The sequence below is a fragment of the Bombina bombina genome, chromosome 2, assembly GCF_027579735.1.
Source record: "Bombina bombina isolate aBomBom1 chromosome 2, aBomBom1.pri, whole genome shotgun sequence".
In the NCBI taxonomy this organism is placed as follows: domain Eukaryota; kingdom Metazoa; phylum Chordata; class Amphibia; order Anura; family Bombinatoridae; genus Bombina; species Bombina bombina.
This window is the reverse complement of record NC_069500.1, coordinates 1,017,908,069-1,017,924,474: the sequence shown is the minus strand read 5'-3', so window position 1 is coordinate 1,017,924,474 and position 16,406 is coordinate 1,017,908,069. Positions and strand designations below refer to the sequence as shown.

Here is a 16,406-nt window from a genome sequence, read left to right as displayed (position 1 = left end):
TCACTTTTTGGCCTCCCAGGACTCGTAATACCAGCGCTATGGAAGTCACATAGAAAAAAGACTTTACAAAGTTTACGTAAGTCGTTTTGCAGTAAGGCCAAAGAAGTGTGCGGTGTACCTAAACCTTCAAGACTCGTAATACCAGCGAGCGTAAAAAAGCAGTGTTAGGACCTCTTAACGCTGCTTTTTTACCCTTACGCACAACTCGTAATCTAGCCGAATGAGTTCACGCCCGAGGAGTTATTTAAGATTTAGCACAACACAGTACTAAATGCAAGTCAATAGATAATAAATCAAAAGTCATGAGATCAGGGGCTGTCAGAAAACGCTTAGATACAAGGTAATCACAGAGGTAAAAAGTATATTAATATAACTGTGTTAGTTATGCAAAACTGGGGAAAGGGTAATAATGGGATTATCTATCTTTTAAAACAATAAAAATTCTATTGTAGACTGTCCCTTTAAATGCGAAGAGGGAAACTAAGGGCTAGATTACAAGTTCTTTCGGTAAAAACATGCGGAGCAAACGCTCTTTTTTTTCTCCAGCGCTCACTTTAAACAACACTGGTATTACAAGTTTTCTGAATGGCTGCGTTAGCCTCAGAAAAGTGAGCGTTGAGCAAAATTTAGCTCCACTTCTCACTGTAATACAAGCGTTGCTTATGGTAGCGGTAAGCTGGCAACACGTTCTTGTGCACGATTTCCCCATAGGAAACAATGGGGCTGAGCCGGCTGAAAAAAAACCTAACACCTGCAAAAAAGCAGTGTTCAGCTCCTAACGCAGCCCCATTGATTCCTATGGGAAAACACTTTCTAAGTCTACACCTAACACCCTAACATGAACCCCGAATCTAAATACCCCTAACCTTACACTTATTAACCCCTAATCTTCCGCCCCCGACATCTTCGCCACCTGCATTATATTATTAACCCCTAATCTGCAGCTCCGGACACCGCTGCCACCTACATTATAGCTATGAACCCCTAATCTGCTGCCCCTAACATTGCCGCCACCTACCTACATTTATTAACCCCTAATCTTCCGCCCCCAACGTCGCCGCCACTATACTAAATGTATTAACCCCTAACCCTAACACCCCCTAGCTTAAATATAATTTAAATAAGTCTAAATAAAATTACTATCATTAACTAAATTATTCCTATTTAAAACTAAATACTTAGCTATAAAATAAACCCTAAGCTTTCTACAATATAACTAATATTTACATTGTAGTTAGCTTAGGGTTTATTTTTATTTTACAGGCAAGTTTGTATTTATTTTAACTAGGTAGAATAGTTATTAAAAAGTTATTAACTATTTAATAACTACCTAGCTAAAATATATACAAAAGTACCTGTAAAATAAAACCTAACCTAAGTTACACTAACACCTAACACTACACTATAATTAAATAAATTAACTAAATTAAATACAATTACCTACATTAAATTAAAATAGCTTAAGTACAACCAACCCCACTAAATTACAGAAAATAATAAACAAATTACAGATATTTAAACTAATTACACCTAATCTAATAGCCCTATCAAAGTAACAAAAGCCCCTCAAAATAAAACCCTAGCTTAAACTAAACTACCAATAGCTCATAAAAGGGCCTTTTGCGGTGCATTGCCCCAAAGTAATCAGCTCTTTTACCTGTCTATGAACCCCTAATCTGCTGCCCCTAACATCGCCGACACCTACATTATAGTTATTAACCCCTAATCTGCCGACCGGACATAGCCGCCACTATAACAAATGTATTAACCCCTAAACCTAAGTCTAACCCTAACACCCCCCTAACTTAAATCTATTTTTAATAAATGTAAATAAAATTACTATAATTAAATAAATGAATCCTATTTAAAACTAAATACTTACCTATAAAATAAACCATAAGATAGCTACAATATAACTAATAATTACATTGTAGCTATTTTAGGATTTATATTTATTTTACAGGTAACTTTGTATTTATCTTAACTAGGTACAATAGCTATTAAATAGTTAATAACTATTTAATAGCTACCTAGTTAAAATAAGTACAAAATTACCTGTAAAATAAATCCTAACCTAAGTTACAAATACACCTAACACTACACTATCAATAAATTAATTAAATAAATTAACTACAATTATCTAAAATCAAATACAATTAAATAAACTAAACTATAGTACAAAAAACAAACACTAAATTATAAAATATAAAAAAATATTACAAGAAGTTTAATCTAATTACACCTAATCTAAGCCCCCTAAAAAAATAAAAAAGGCCCCCAAAATAACAAAATTCCCTATCCTAAACTAAATTACAAAGTAATCAGCTCTTTTGCCAGCCCTTAAAAGGGCTTTTTGCGGGGCATTGCCCCAACGTAATCAGCTCTTTTAACTGTAAAAAAAAAAGAAATACAATTCCCCTTCCCCAACATTACAACCCACCACCCACACCCCCCTATTCTAAAACCCACCCGATCCCCCCTTAAAAAAACCTAACACTACCCCATTGAAGATCACCCTACCTTGAGCCGTCTTCAGCCAGCCGGGCACCGATGGGGCAGAAGAGGACATCCGGACCGGCACAAGTCTTCATCCTATCCAGGCATAAGAGGACATCCAGACCGGCAGACGTCTTCATCCGATCGGGGCAGAAGAGGTCCTCCATCCAGCAGAAGTCTTCATCCAAGCAGCATCTTCTGTCTTCATCCTTCCGGCGATGAGCGGATCCATCTTGAAGACCTCCGGCGCGGAACATCCTTCTCGGCCGATGACTACCCGACAAATGTCTGGTCCTTTAAATGACGTCATCCAAGATGGCGTCCCTTGAATTCCGATTGGCTGATAGGATTCTATCAGCCAATCGGAATTAAGGTAGGAAAAATCAGATTGGTTGATTTAATCAGTCAATTGGATTGAAGTTCAATCCGATTGGCTGATTGGATCAGCCAATAGAATTGACCTCACATTCTTTTGGCTGATCCAATCAGCAAATCGGATTGAACTTCAATCCAATTGGCTGATTAAATCAACCAATCAGATTCTTCCTACCTTAATTCCGATTGGCTGATAGAATCCTATCAGCCAATCGGAATTCAAGGGACGCCATCTTGGATGACGTCATTTAAAGGAACCTTCATTCGTCGTTAGTCGTCGGAAAGAAGAGGATGCTCCGTGTCGGATGTTTTGAAGATGGACCCGCTCCGTGCCGGATGGATGAAGATAGAAGATGCAGCTTGGATGAAGTCTTCTGCTGGATGGAAGACCTCTTCTGCCCCGATAGGATGAAGACTTCTGGCCGGATTGGATGAAGACTTGGATGAAGACTTGTGCCAGTCCTGATGTCCTCTTCTGCCCCATCTGTGCCTGGCTGGCTGAAGATGGCTCAAGGTAGGGTGATCTTCAATGGGGTAGTGTTTTTTTTAAGGGGGGATCGGGTGGGTTTTAGAGTAGGGGTGTGTAGGTGGTGGGTTGTAATGTTGGGGGGGTATTGTATTTCTTTTTTTTACATGTAAAAGAGCTGATTACTTTGGGGCAATGCCCCGCAAAAAGCCCTTTTAAGGGCTGGTAAAAGAGCTGATTACTTTGTAATTTAGTTTAGGCAATTTTGTTATTTTGGGGGGCTTTTTATTTTATTAGGGGGCTTAGATTAGGTGTAATTAGATTAAACTTCTTGTAATATTTTTTATTTTTTGTAATTTAGTGTTTGTTTATATAGTTTAGTTTATTTAATTGTATTTTATTTTAGATATTTGTAGTTAATTTATTTAATTAATTTATTGATAGTGTAGTGTTAGGTGTATTTGTAATTTAGGATTTATTTTACAGGTAATTTTGTAATTATTTTAACTAGGTAGCTATTAAATAGTTATTAGCTATTTAATAGCTATTGTACCTAGTTAAAATAAATACAAAGTTCCCTGTAAAATAAATATAAATCCTAAGCTAGCTACAATGTAACTATTAGTTATATGGTAGCTATATTAGGGTTTATTTTATAGGTAAATATTTAGTTTTAAATAGGATTAATTTATTTAATTGTAGTAATTTTATTGAAATTTATTTAAATTATATTTAACTTAGGGGGGTGTTAGGGTTAGACTTAGGTTTAGGGGTTAATAACTTTATTATAGTAGCGGCAATGTTGGGGGCGGGAGATTAGGGGTTAATAATTGTAGGTAGGTGACGGCGATGTTAGGGACGGAAGATTAGGGGTTAATAAAATTTATTATATTGTTTGCGAGGCGGGAGTGTGGCGGTTTAGGGGTTAATACATTTATTATAGTGGCGGCGATGTCCGGTCGGCAGATTAGGGGTTAATAAGTGTAGGTAGGTGGTGGCGACGTTGGGGGGGGCAGATTAGGGGTTAATAAATATAATGTAGGTGTCGGCGATGTTAGGGGCAGCAGATTAGGGGTTCATAGGTATAATGTAGGTGGTGGCGATGTCCGGTCGGCAGATTAGGGGTTACATTTTTTATTTTAGTGTTTGCGATGTGGGGGGGCTTCAGTTTAGGGGTTCATAGGTAGTTTATGTACTTTGTAGCACTGTAGTTAAGAGCTTTATGTTCCGGCGTTAGCCCATAAAACTTTTAACTACTGACTTTTATGTGCGGTAGGAGTCTTGGAGGTAGAGGCTGTACCGCTCACTTCTTCCAAGACTTGTAATACCAGCGTCAGCAAAATCCCATTAAAAAGATAGGATACGCAATTGACGTAAGGGGATTTGCGGTATGGAAAAGTCGCAGAAAAAAAGTGACCGGTACACCTGTACCTCCCTTACTCCTAATACCAGCGGGCATTAAAAAGCAGCGTTAGGACCCCTTAATGCTGCTTTTTAAGGCTAACGCAGAACTCGTAATCTAGGCATAAGATATTTCTACAGAATCACTGGGTTTTTACTTAAAAGCACATCATTTTGTATTTGTAGTTTCTTATGCAATAAATTAACTATAAATAACTGCACAATTACATGAAAATTAGCTCTAAATATGTGAAATATATTTTGTATTCTTTCTGTATTATTTTCACAATCTAACCACAGATAGTTTTAGCAGATTGTCGAAAGCCATAGTTTAAAATGTGGCTGCAGTTAATTAACAAGAACACATCTGGCTGTCCAGAGCGCTTTCAGCAGAATGTTTTTGAACTCAAGCGTTTCTCCTTTTTAATTCTGACTGACAGTTGACTGTTTGTTTCATTCCAGAGGGTGTATAAATAGTGATGAAGAGTGGCACTCAAAATAAATCAATATCAATTTCCTTTATTTATTCATCTTAGCTTTCAACTAAAAAAGTTAAACTGAAGATAAATACAGTCAAACTATAATAAGAAAAAAGAAACCTTTTTTTTAAACTTTTTTTTTATTAAATATTTGTGATTTTACAAACGGAACTGTACATGGTTTTTCCAATATTGTTACATAATAAATACATATTTAGTTTTGTTTCAATATAACATATAAGTGCTTTATTCACTTCGAATTGACTTGTATCTGTACAGGACATACTATAGCATTATTATTCCACTCAGTGTTAAATATAAGAAAAATTGCTTACTTGTCCTCTGGGTTTTATTAAAGAGAACATCTAATGCAAAAATGATATGCTTTAGTTTGTTAGAGCATGCTATTTTTGTATTACTGACCCTAGCTTACTTTGTGCTTGATCCCCGCAAAAGAGTTAAACAGTGATTGGCAGATGCGTTTCGCTGCCACCCCTGATTGTCTCACTGTCATTTACCTAAACTCTGAATGGTTCATTAAGTTAAAGGTACACTGAACCCAATTTTTTTCTTTCGTGATTCAGATAGAGCATGGAAGTTTAAGCAACTTTCTAATTTACTCCTATTATCAAACGGCTAGATTATGAGTTGTGCGTTAGGGTAAAAAAGCAGCATTAAGTGTTCCTAACGCTGCTTTTTTACGCCCGCTGGTATAACGAGTCTTGAAGGTTTAGGGTCACTGCACACTTCTTTGGCCTTACCACAAAACGACTTACGTAAACTTCGTAAAGTCTTTTTTCTATGGGACTTCCATAGCGCAGATATTACGAGTCTGTCCTGGGAGGCCAAAAAGTGAGCGGTACACCTTACCCTGTCAAGAGTCCTAACGCATTTAAAAGTCAGTAGTTAAGAGTTTTTCACTACAACGCCGTAGCATAAAACTCATAACTAAAGTGCTAAAATGTACACTAACACCCATAAACTACCTATTAACCCCTAAACCGAGGCCCTCCTGCATCGCAAATACGAAAATAAAAATTTAACCCCTAATCTGCCGCTCCGGACACCGCCACCACCTACATTATATGTATGAACCCCTAATCTGCTGACCCCAACATTGCCGACACCTACATTATATTTATTAACACCTAATCTGCCGCCCCAATGTCGCCGCCACCTACCTACATTTATTAACCCCTAATCTGCCGCCCCCAACGTTGCCGCCACTATAATAAACATATTAACCCCTAAACCGCCGCACTCCAGCCTTGCAAACATTAGTTAAATATTATTAACCCCTAATCTACCGGCCCTAACATCGCCGCCACCTACCTACAGTTATTAACCCCTAATCTGCCGCCCCAACATCGCCACCACTATATTAAAGTTATTAACCCCTAAACCTAAGTCTAACCCTAAACCTAGCACCCCCTAACTTAAATATAATTTAAACAAATCTAAATAAATATTACTATCATTAACTAAATTATTCCTATTTAAAACTAAATACTTACCTGTAAAATAAACCCTAAGATAGCTACAATATAACTAATAGTTACATTGTAGCTAGCTTAGGATTTATTTTTATTTTACAGGCAAGTTTGTATTTATTTTAACTAGGTAGAATAGTTATTAACTATTTAATAACTACCTAGTTAAAATCAAGACAAATTTACCTGTAAAATAAAACCTAACCTAAAAACACCTAACAATACACTATAATTAAATAAATGAACTAAATTAAATACAATTACCTACATTAAATTAAATTGGCTAAAGTTCAACCCCCCCCACTAAATTACAGAAAATAATAAACAAATTACAGATATTTAAACTAATTACACCTAATCTAATAGCCCTATTAAAATAAAAAAGCCCCCCCCCCCCAAATAAAAAAAACCTAGCCTAAACTAAACTACCAATAGCCCGTAAAAGGGCCTTTTGCAGGGCATTGCCCCTAAGTAATCAGCATTTTTACCTGTAAAAAAAAATACAAACAACCCCTCCAACAGTAAAACCCACCACCCACACAACCAACCCCCCAAATAAAATACTAGCTAAAAAAAGGGCAGTTAGCTCTTTTGCCGCCCAAACTCTAATCTAAAAAATAAAACCCACCCAATACACCCATAAAAAAACCTAACACTAACCCCCTGAAGATCGACTTACCGGGAGACATCTTCATCCAAGCCGGGCGAAGTGGTCCTCCAGACTGGCAGAAGTCTTTATCCAAGTCGGGCAGAAGTGGTCCTCCGGACAGCCAGAAGTCTTCATCCAGACGGCATCTTCTATCTTCATCCATCCGACGCGGAGCGGGTCCATCTTCAAGACATCCGACGCGGAGCATCTTCTTCATCCGACGACTAAAACAGAATGAAGCTACCTTTAAGTGATGTCATCCAAGATGGCGTCCCTTAGATTCCGATTGGCTGTTAGAATTCTATCAGCCAATTGGAATTAAGGTAGAAAAAATCCTATTGACTGATCCAATCAGCCAATAGGATTTTTTCTAACAGCCAATCGGAATCTAAGGGACGCCATCTTGGATGATGGATTATTTCGCCCCGGCTTGGATGAAGACGTCTCCCGGTCGATCTTCAGGGGGTTAGTGTTAGGTTTTTTTTAGGGTGTATTGGGTGGGTTTAGTTTTTAGTTTAGGACTTTGGGCCGCAAAAGCGCTAACTGCCCTTTTACTGTTGGGGTTTTACTGTTGGGGGGGTTGTTTGTATTATTTTTTTTTACAGGTAAAAGAGCTGATTACTTTGGGGCAATGCCCCGCAAAAGGCCCTTTTAAGGGCTATTGGTAGTTTAGTTTAGGCTAGGGGTTTTTTTTATTGGGGGGGGGGGCTTTTTTATTTTAATAGGGCTATTAGATTAGGTGTAATTAGTTTAAATTTCTGTAATTTGTGTATTATTTTCTGAAATTTAGTGGGGTTTTTTTTGTACTTTAGCTAATTTAATTTAATGTAGGTAATTATATTTAATTTAATTAATTAATTTAATTATAGTGTAGTGTTTGGTGTTAGTGTAACTTAGGTTAGGTTTTATTTTACAGGTAAATTTGTATTTATTTTAACTAGGTAGTTATTAAATAGTTAATAACTAGTTAATAACTATTCTACCTAGTTAAAATAAATACAAACTTGCCTGTAAAATAAAAATAAACCCTAAGCTAGATACAATGTAACTATTAGTTATATTGTAGCTAGCTAAGGGTTTATTTTACAGGTAAGTATTTAGTTTAAATAGGAATAACTTAGTTTATGATAGTAATATTTATTTAGATTTTTTTAAATTATATTTAAGTTAGGGGGTATTAGATTTAGGGTTAGACTTAGGTTTAGGGGTTAATGACTTTAATATAGTTGCGGCGACGTTGGGGGCAGCAGATTAGGGGTTAATACATGTAGGTAGGTGGCGGCGATGTTAGGGACGGCAGATTAGGGGTTAATAATATTTAACTAATGTTTGCGAGGCGGGAGTGCGGCGGTTTAGGGGTTAATATGTTTATTATAGTGGCTGCGATGTTGGGGGCAGCAGATTAGGGGTTAATAAGTGTAGGTAGGTGGCGGCGACATTGGGGGCGGCAGATTAGGGGTTAATAAATATAATGTAGGTGTCTGCGATGTTGGGGTCAGCAGATTAGGGGTTCATACATATAATGTAGGTGGCGGCGGTGTCCGGAGCGGCAGATTAGGGGTTAATAATTATAATGTAGGTGTCGGCGATGTTGGGAGCGGCAGATTAGGGGTCAATAAGTGTAAGATTAGGGGTGTTTAGACTCGGGGTTCATGTTAGGGTGTTAGATGTAGACATAACTTTTATTTCCACATAGGAATCAATGGGGCTGCGTTAAGGAGTTTTACGCTGCTTTTTTGCAGGTGTTAGATTTTTTTTTAGCTGGCTCTCCCCGTTGATACCTATGGGGAAATCGTGCACGAGCACGTACAACCAGCTCACCGCTCACTTAAGCAGCGCTGGTATTGGAGTGCAGTAATGAGAAAAAGTTTGCTCAACGCTCACTTCTTGCCTTTTAACGACGGGTTTCTGAAAACTCGTAATACCAGCGCTGCATGTAAGTGAGCTCGTTAGCACCGCATAGCCTCTAACGCAAAACTCGTAATCTAGGCCAACATTTCTTCATTCTCTTGGTATCTTTATTTAAAGAGCAAGAATGAAAGTTTAGATGCCAGCCCATTTTCGGTGAACAACCTGGGCTGTTCTTGCTGATTGGTAGATAAATTCACCCACCCATAAACAAGTGCTGTCCAGGGTCCTGAACCAAACATTGGCTGGCTCCTTAGCAAAAATTGATAATAAGAGTAAATTAGAAAGTTGCTTAAAATTGCATGCTCTGTCTGAATCAAGAAAGAAAAAAATTAGGTTCAGTGTCCCTTTAAGTTACGTTTAAAAATGATTCATAATAGTTGTAAAAAAAACAAAAACAACTCACCATGCGTTATCAAAAAATGTTTGGGCAACATTTTCTCCCTCTGCTATTTTAAAGACATATTGGGGCCAAATTATCAAGCTCCAAATGGATCTTGATGCCCCTGTTTTCGTGCGAGCCTTTAGGCTCAACTGAAACAGTAGTTATGAAGCAGCGGTCTAAAGACTGCTGCCCCATAACTTGTCCGCTGCCTCTGAGGCTGCTGTCTTCAATCCGCCCGATCCTATACGATCTGGCTGATTGACACCCCCTGCTAGTGGACGATTGGCCGCAAATCTGCAGGGGACGGCATTGCACAAGCAGTTCACCAGAACTGCTTGTTAAATGATAAATGCTCACAGCGTATGCTGTCGGCATTTATCAATATGCGGTGGACATGATACGCTACATCGTATCATGTTCGTCCGCACTTTAGTAAATTGGCCCCATGAAGTGAATTAAATGGATCTCAGAATTCCATGATCACAAATGTGCGTTTTAATAAAGACTCTATTGAAACATTAAATACATGGATCACTTATTGACATTATCTTTCTTGAGACCAAGTTAAAATACAAATATTCTCCCATAAAAACATGAAAAACATATCTCATTGGAAACATGTGAGGGAATGTCTCACACTTCTTAACAATGACAGTGGTATTTTTTCTGTTTTAGGAAACTCTAAGAAGAAACTTATGTGCTCTATATGTAACAAGAAATGTTCCTCGTCTGTCAATCTTCAGGAGCATCGAAAGGTCAGTTTATGAGAATCTAATCCTCAACAACACTTTGACATGTAAAGATTTAAGGTCAGAGATTTGTAGTGGAGTTGAATTTCCATCATATAAGTTTTACAAAGGGGATATTTATGACTAGTAAAAACCTTACCAAAGAAGAAAATGATCTCATCATAGTGTGGCATTACGTAGCTATGCAATACACTGTACCTCACTTACAGCACAAGGTTTAAAGAGACTTGGAAGTCAAATTTAAACTGTCATGATTTAGATTCAGCCTGCAAATTACAAAAATCCAATTTGTTTTCAGTATCAAATCTACTTCTTTCTTGGTATCCTTTGTTGAAACTTCGGTCCTTGACATGACAGCCTGTCTAGGTAGGCTTAGTAGCATGCACATGTCTTCATAAACCACAGCATCCTGTGGGATCGTTACGGGTTGGGAAGTATGGCCTGCTTCCACCTGCAGACCATCAGTGTCCCAGTTTTAAGGGATTGACAAGACCATACCCAGACATGCCTACAGATTGCATGGACATGACCACAGACCTCCCACAGCCCTACTGTCCTTGTGTAATCCAATATGTTGCCCACCTACAAATCACTGATAGACTATGGCCCACTATCTTTTGATCTCCCACATCCTGGATATCATCTGGCAGATGTTGGGAGGTATTGTAAGTATCTTGCGCATTATATGGCAGATTTCTGCAACAATAATTGTAATGCCTGTTGTCATATTGATTGCTGCTATATAGTGCTTACAACATATATATGCTCGTTAGCCAACTTAGATATTCTGTCATGGAAAGGAGCTACATTTCAACCATTTGTAGCAAGAGTAAGAGGTCAATTTGACAATAGAGGTAAATTGGCAAGTTTTTTTCTTGATATTTGTAAAAAAATTATGTAATTGTATGTGCTATTTGAATAATAAAAGTTTAATTTTGACGACGATGTTAATTTAACAAAGGCTTTGCAGACACCTGTACCATTTTTATTTAAAAAGTGTATTTTCTATATGTATTTAAATAATATTTTATCATGAGTTATTATGTAACATTTGATGTATTTATATGCACACATATACGTATGGAGGAGGCTTATTTATTTATAATTTATTTTATTGACACACATCCTATAATCTAGCATTCATTTTACTTATATTAATAGAAAAAGAGTTTTAGTTATTAGTACTTTTAATTAAGCATTGTAATTATTATTATTGTTTGATTTTGGGAAAGTTTGTGGTATTGGAATAAATGAACTAATGAGGCAAATTAGCAATTGCAAATTAGGCTTTGGTGTTTATTTATAAATATTAACACTTATAAGTTCATTGTAATGCTCTTTAGCCAATCCATTTTGCAAGTTGTTTGCCATTGATTGTTTTACCTTTTAGTTTTCTCGTTCTTAGACTAAAAAGGCTAAATACTGCAATCCACTTACACTGGTGCTGCTCTAAATTATTATACTCAACACCATGTACATACTGTATACTCATGGGAAAGAAACTTGTTGTCTAAAGTAAAGTAAACTAAAACGTCTAACTAAATATAACTAACATGTCACGCATGACTTCACCGCCCATCCGCGTTCGTGCACGTGCATTCACAGTTGCATTCGGATGAAAACCACATCCAGATAGCACCTTCCATATAAGGAGATACTGTGGGGGGAGTTGGGAATAAACTTGTTGACATTGTTAATAAAGGGGTTAATGAAGGTTTCAATTAATAACAGTTGCACAGATTACTTTTCATTTACTTTTGTTGCAAATACTGTCATCATCTCAAGTTGTTTTATGTCCCTTTAAGGACTTATCATTGAAGGGTTATTAATGTATTAATATGCATATATATTTGCTGCCATCGCTGTATGACTTACCCCCTTCACTGCTCTAGTTCTCATGATGTGTCTGACGGCATGAGAACGAGGCTTGCATTGGAGCCTATGGAAGCACGCTCTTATGAGCGCAATGCTTCTGTACAATACGAACATGAGGTCTCATTCACATTGCACCTAACTTGCAATACCAGCATGCGCTGGTATTAGTCAGTTGAGCGCAAGTATCGCTTATGCGGAAGCAATATTTTGCACTCAACTTCTAATCCAGCCCAAAATGTTTATTTATTTGTGGTAATAACAAAAACATGAAAAACATTGCAATATTCTTTTATTATTATTATTATTATTATTATCATCAGGTATTTGTAGAGCGCCAACAAATTCCGATCAATTATTGTGTCCTCCTTTCCTTTAATTTAACTCAGGAAATGATTGGTTTTGTGATTTTCACTGACTTTCTATAAAGTAACGAGGGCTATTATGTTTGAAGATAGATTTTCACCTTTATCTATTTTTTTCTGTCGAGGACAATTAGGGACATACATAACAGGCAATATAAGAGACTGTGCAAACACATATGTATGAAAACCTTGTTAGATAGATTCCTATATTCCACACAGCTTTGTTTGCACAGTGTCTTTAATTGCCTGTTTTTTTATCTGTTCCTAACTCTCCTCAGAAGAAGCGATAGATAATGGAAAAAGCCTTGGTTGTGGTATCCATTAGTTTATTGTAAAGTACTTTATAGAAACTAAATCTTTACACGTGTGTATTTGACTTACTGTTTAATATCCCTTTAACTGTTATACTGTGATAATATTGCTTATGGCACTGTTGCAAGGAGATTTACATTACACTAAGAAGCTTTTTCATGCTATGGTGCCTCAGTTGGAAATATCAAAGCTTAATGAGTAATCCCAGCATGTTTATTTATTTGGTTTTATTCACATGGCTCTTTCAAGTCTTATGCTTATTTAATTAGTAGATTGTGACGTTTATTTTTATTTTTTTAAGAGAACAGAAAATTTAAGAGGCAAAGGGAGATGTGTATTAAAGGGACATTATACACTAGATTTTTCTTTGCATGAATGTTTTGTAGATGATCCATTTATATAGCCCAGGCAGTTTTTTTTTTAAATGTATAGTTTTGCTTATTTTTAAATAACATTGTGCTGATTTTCAGACTCCCAAAGTTTTAGGCTTATACTGATACCTACTCCAGCTTGCTCCTGTTTGTGCAAGCGTCTTTTCATATGCAGAGGAAGGGGAAGGGTCTGCTTTCACTGGGTGTTCCAGTCAACCTAATTAAAAGTGCTAAACAGGGAGCTTCTAAGTAAGTTTTTAAAAGGTTTTATACTGGAGTTTTAGATCAGCATCTGTGCATATTATTCTTTATAGTAGTGTCTATTACGTGCAGTTATATGAAAATTGGTGTATACTGTCCCTTTAAGGTTTCTCTATGCTCTGTTATGAGGTGACACCATTCACCTCAAAAAATGTTTTTGCTTAATGCAACCACTAAAGAGAGTGAGAGTCAGGAAGAATCAGGGAGGATATTTTGGTCCATAATCATTGCCTCCCCTACAAGTATGCCTCCCTAGTCCTGGGCCTTATTTGCATGTGTTTAGATATGCAACAGGTTAAACAGGGTGCAATGGATCAAAACTTGTGTCTAATTTTGCATTAAAGTATTAGATGTGTGTGCATGTCTGTGTTATTACAGGAATGCACAAATCTAACATACATGGGTCTGGAGATATAATTTCATAGTTGAGAGTTCTTCTGACCTGATAATAAGATCTTCTATTGAATTCAAATTTAACAATGATTGTAATGATTTATTTTTTTCATTAAGCAAACAAAATATTCATAATCAAAAATGCATTTTTGTGTTCTGAATTCATATTTGTGTATGGTTGGATTTTATCATGAACAAAAAACACAGAATACACTGGAGCTGCTATGGAATTTGTGTTCACTCTACAAATAAACAATAATAACAATAGTAAGGCTGCTATGTGGTTAGTGGTGTGGCTAGGAAGATATGGTTCAGTGTGATGGGGCAGAAGCGGTCTGTTTCACCATCTTTCTTAGCCCTACCAGCTCTATAAGGTTGGAGAGTAAAAGACTTTGGTGTTGTTGCACCCCTGTAGAACCTCTGCAGGTATGACATTAAAACTGCAGGTTTGCTGAGTCATGAATCTATTGGTGTTAAAATGAATTCAACATACCTCATAATGTTGAGGTAACAACACGTGAGTAGGCATTTATCTTGTCTTTTACTTTCCCTGACTTGGTTATATAACATACTGAACTAGGAGCGTCTTCGATTTAGTGCGCTTTTACCCTCTTTTCTTTGTCTACAGAGACTTTGAGAGAAGCCATTCTGTTTTTTCATATTTACATAAAGCTGCAAGAACTGTGTAGAAGCTGGGTTATCTTTCGGAACAATCTGTTAGAAAAGATTAGCTCTCTAACAACATCCAATGATAGGCAATCTGTTAGAAAAGAACAATAGATAGAGGCGCCAATGGTGCAGATCAATGGTGAATCTTATAAACTTCTGACAAGGAATGAATACAGGGTACTCACTTGTATGAAAGGCAATCAGTTATGCCTATAGAGACAGGCTGGATTTCTACAGCAGTCCAGCTAGCTGATCCAGGGTAACTCCAAGGTGCAGGGGGTCATCACACCCAAGGTATATACCAACAGGGTATGAGAGCAGGATACTGGGGTCAGGGATTCTCACCCTAAGCGTAGCGTAGCATAGAACCATACACAGCACATAGAGTTGGTAAAGTTAAAAACAAATTTATTATAAAAGTTATAAAAATACACAACTCATGTTAGTGCCAATAAAAGTTATGGCAAGCAGAGAAACAGTGTGACGCGTTTCTCAGTAAAACTGTTTCCTCAGGCATGTTTCTCATCTGTTACTTTCATCCTTATATAGGGCTACGCTACTGACACCCCCATTCTCCCACCCCCAATAATTAAAACATACAGGACCAATCAGGACCCTTCGTTTATACACACCCACCCTGCTGCAATGTTATTTGTAGTTGAAATATAACTAATAAATCGTTTTGAAAATATTTATTATTGTCCCCACCGTGTGTTCAGGCAGTGTGTGTAAAATCAGTACTTCTATTATAATATTATAAATCTTTTAGCTTGTATTACATATAATTGCCATTGTTTGTAAAAGCTGTATCCTGATAGGTGTAAGAATCTGTCAATCAACTGTCCTCTGAAGGGACCAACTGTAAAGCCATTTGCGTGTGCCCAAACAGTAGCGTAGCCCTATATAAGTAACAGATGAGAAACATGCCTGAGGAAACAGTTTTACTGAGAAACGCGTCGCACTGTTTGTCTGCTTGCCATAACTTTTATTGGCACTAACATGAGTTGTGTATTTTTATAACTTTTATAATAAATTTGTTTTTAACTTTACCAACTCTATGTGCTGTGTATGGTTCTATGCTACGCTACGCTTAGGGTGAGAATCCCTGACCCCAGTATCCTGCTCTCATACCCTGTTGGTGTATACCTTGGGTGTGATGACCCCCTGCACCTTAGAGTTACCCTGGATCAGCTAGCTGGACTGCTGTAGAAATCCAGCCTGTCTCTATAGGCATAACTGATTGCCTTTCATACAAGTGATTACCCTGTATTCATTCCTTGTCAGAAGTTTATAAGATTCACCATTGATCTGCACCATTGGCGCCTCTATCTATTGTTCTTTTCTATCTTTGGGAACATTACCTTATATAACTGCTCTAGTGGTGATATCATGTTTTTATACCTATGGTACTCTCCAAATTCGACTATCCTGAGCGCTAAGTACTGTCCTCTTTTGATATTATATATATATATATATATATATATATATAAATATATGTGTGTGTGTCTTTACATATGTATTTATATGTGTATATACAGTCATGGTCAAAAATATTGGCACCCCTGCATCTCTGTCAGATAATGCACCACTTCGCCACTTGTTGCAATTACAAATGTTTAGGCATTCTCATGTTTATTTATTTTCTTTGTATTGGTATGACACAAAAAAGTGGAGAGAAAAAAGCCAAATCTGACACATTCCACGTAAAACTCCAAAAATGGACTGGACAAAATTATTGCCACCTTCTCAAAATTGTAAGAAATAA

The 16,406-nt window shown here is 37.0% G+C and overlaps 1 protein-coding gene across 1 annotated transcript in view; it reads left to right on the top strand.

Annotated features, from left to right (window-relative positions):
- The window catches only part of PRDM5 (PR/SET domain 5), a 492,849-nt gene that overhangs the window by 159,231 nt on the left and 317,212 nt on the right, over positions 1 to 16,406 (top strand). The window contains exon 8 of the mRNA XM_053703603.1: positions 10,325 to 10,404. Within this exon, the coding sequence (XP_053559578.1) occupies positions 10,325 to 10,404 (80 nt within the window). The remainder of the gene's footprint in view (positions 1 to 10,324; positions 10,405 to 16,406) is intronic.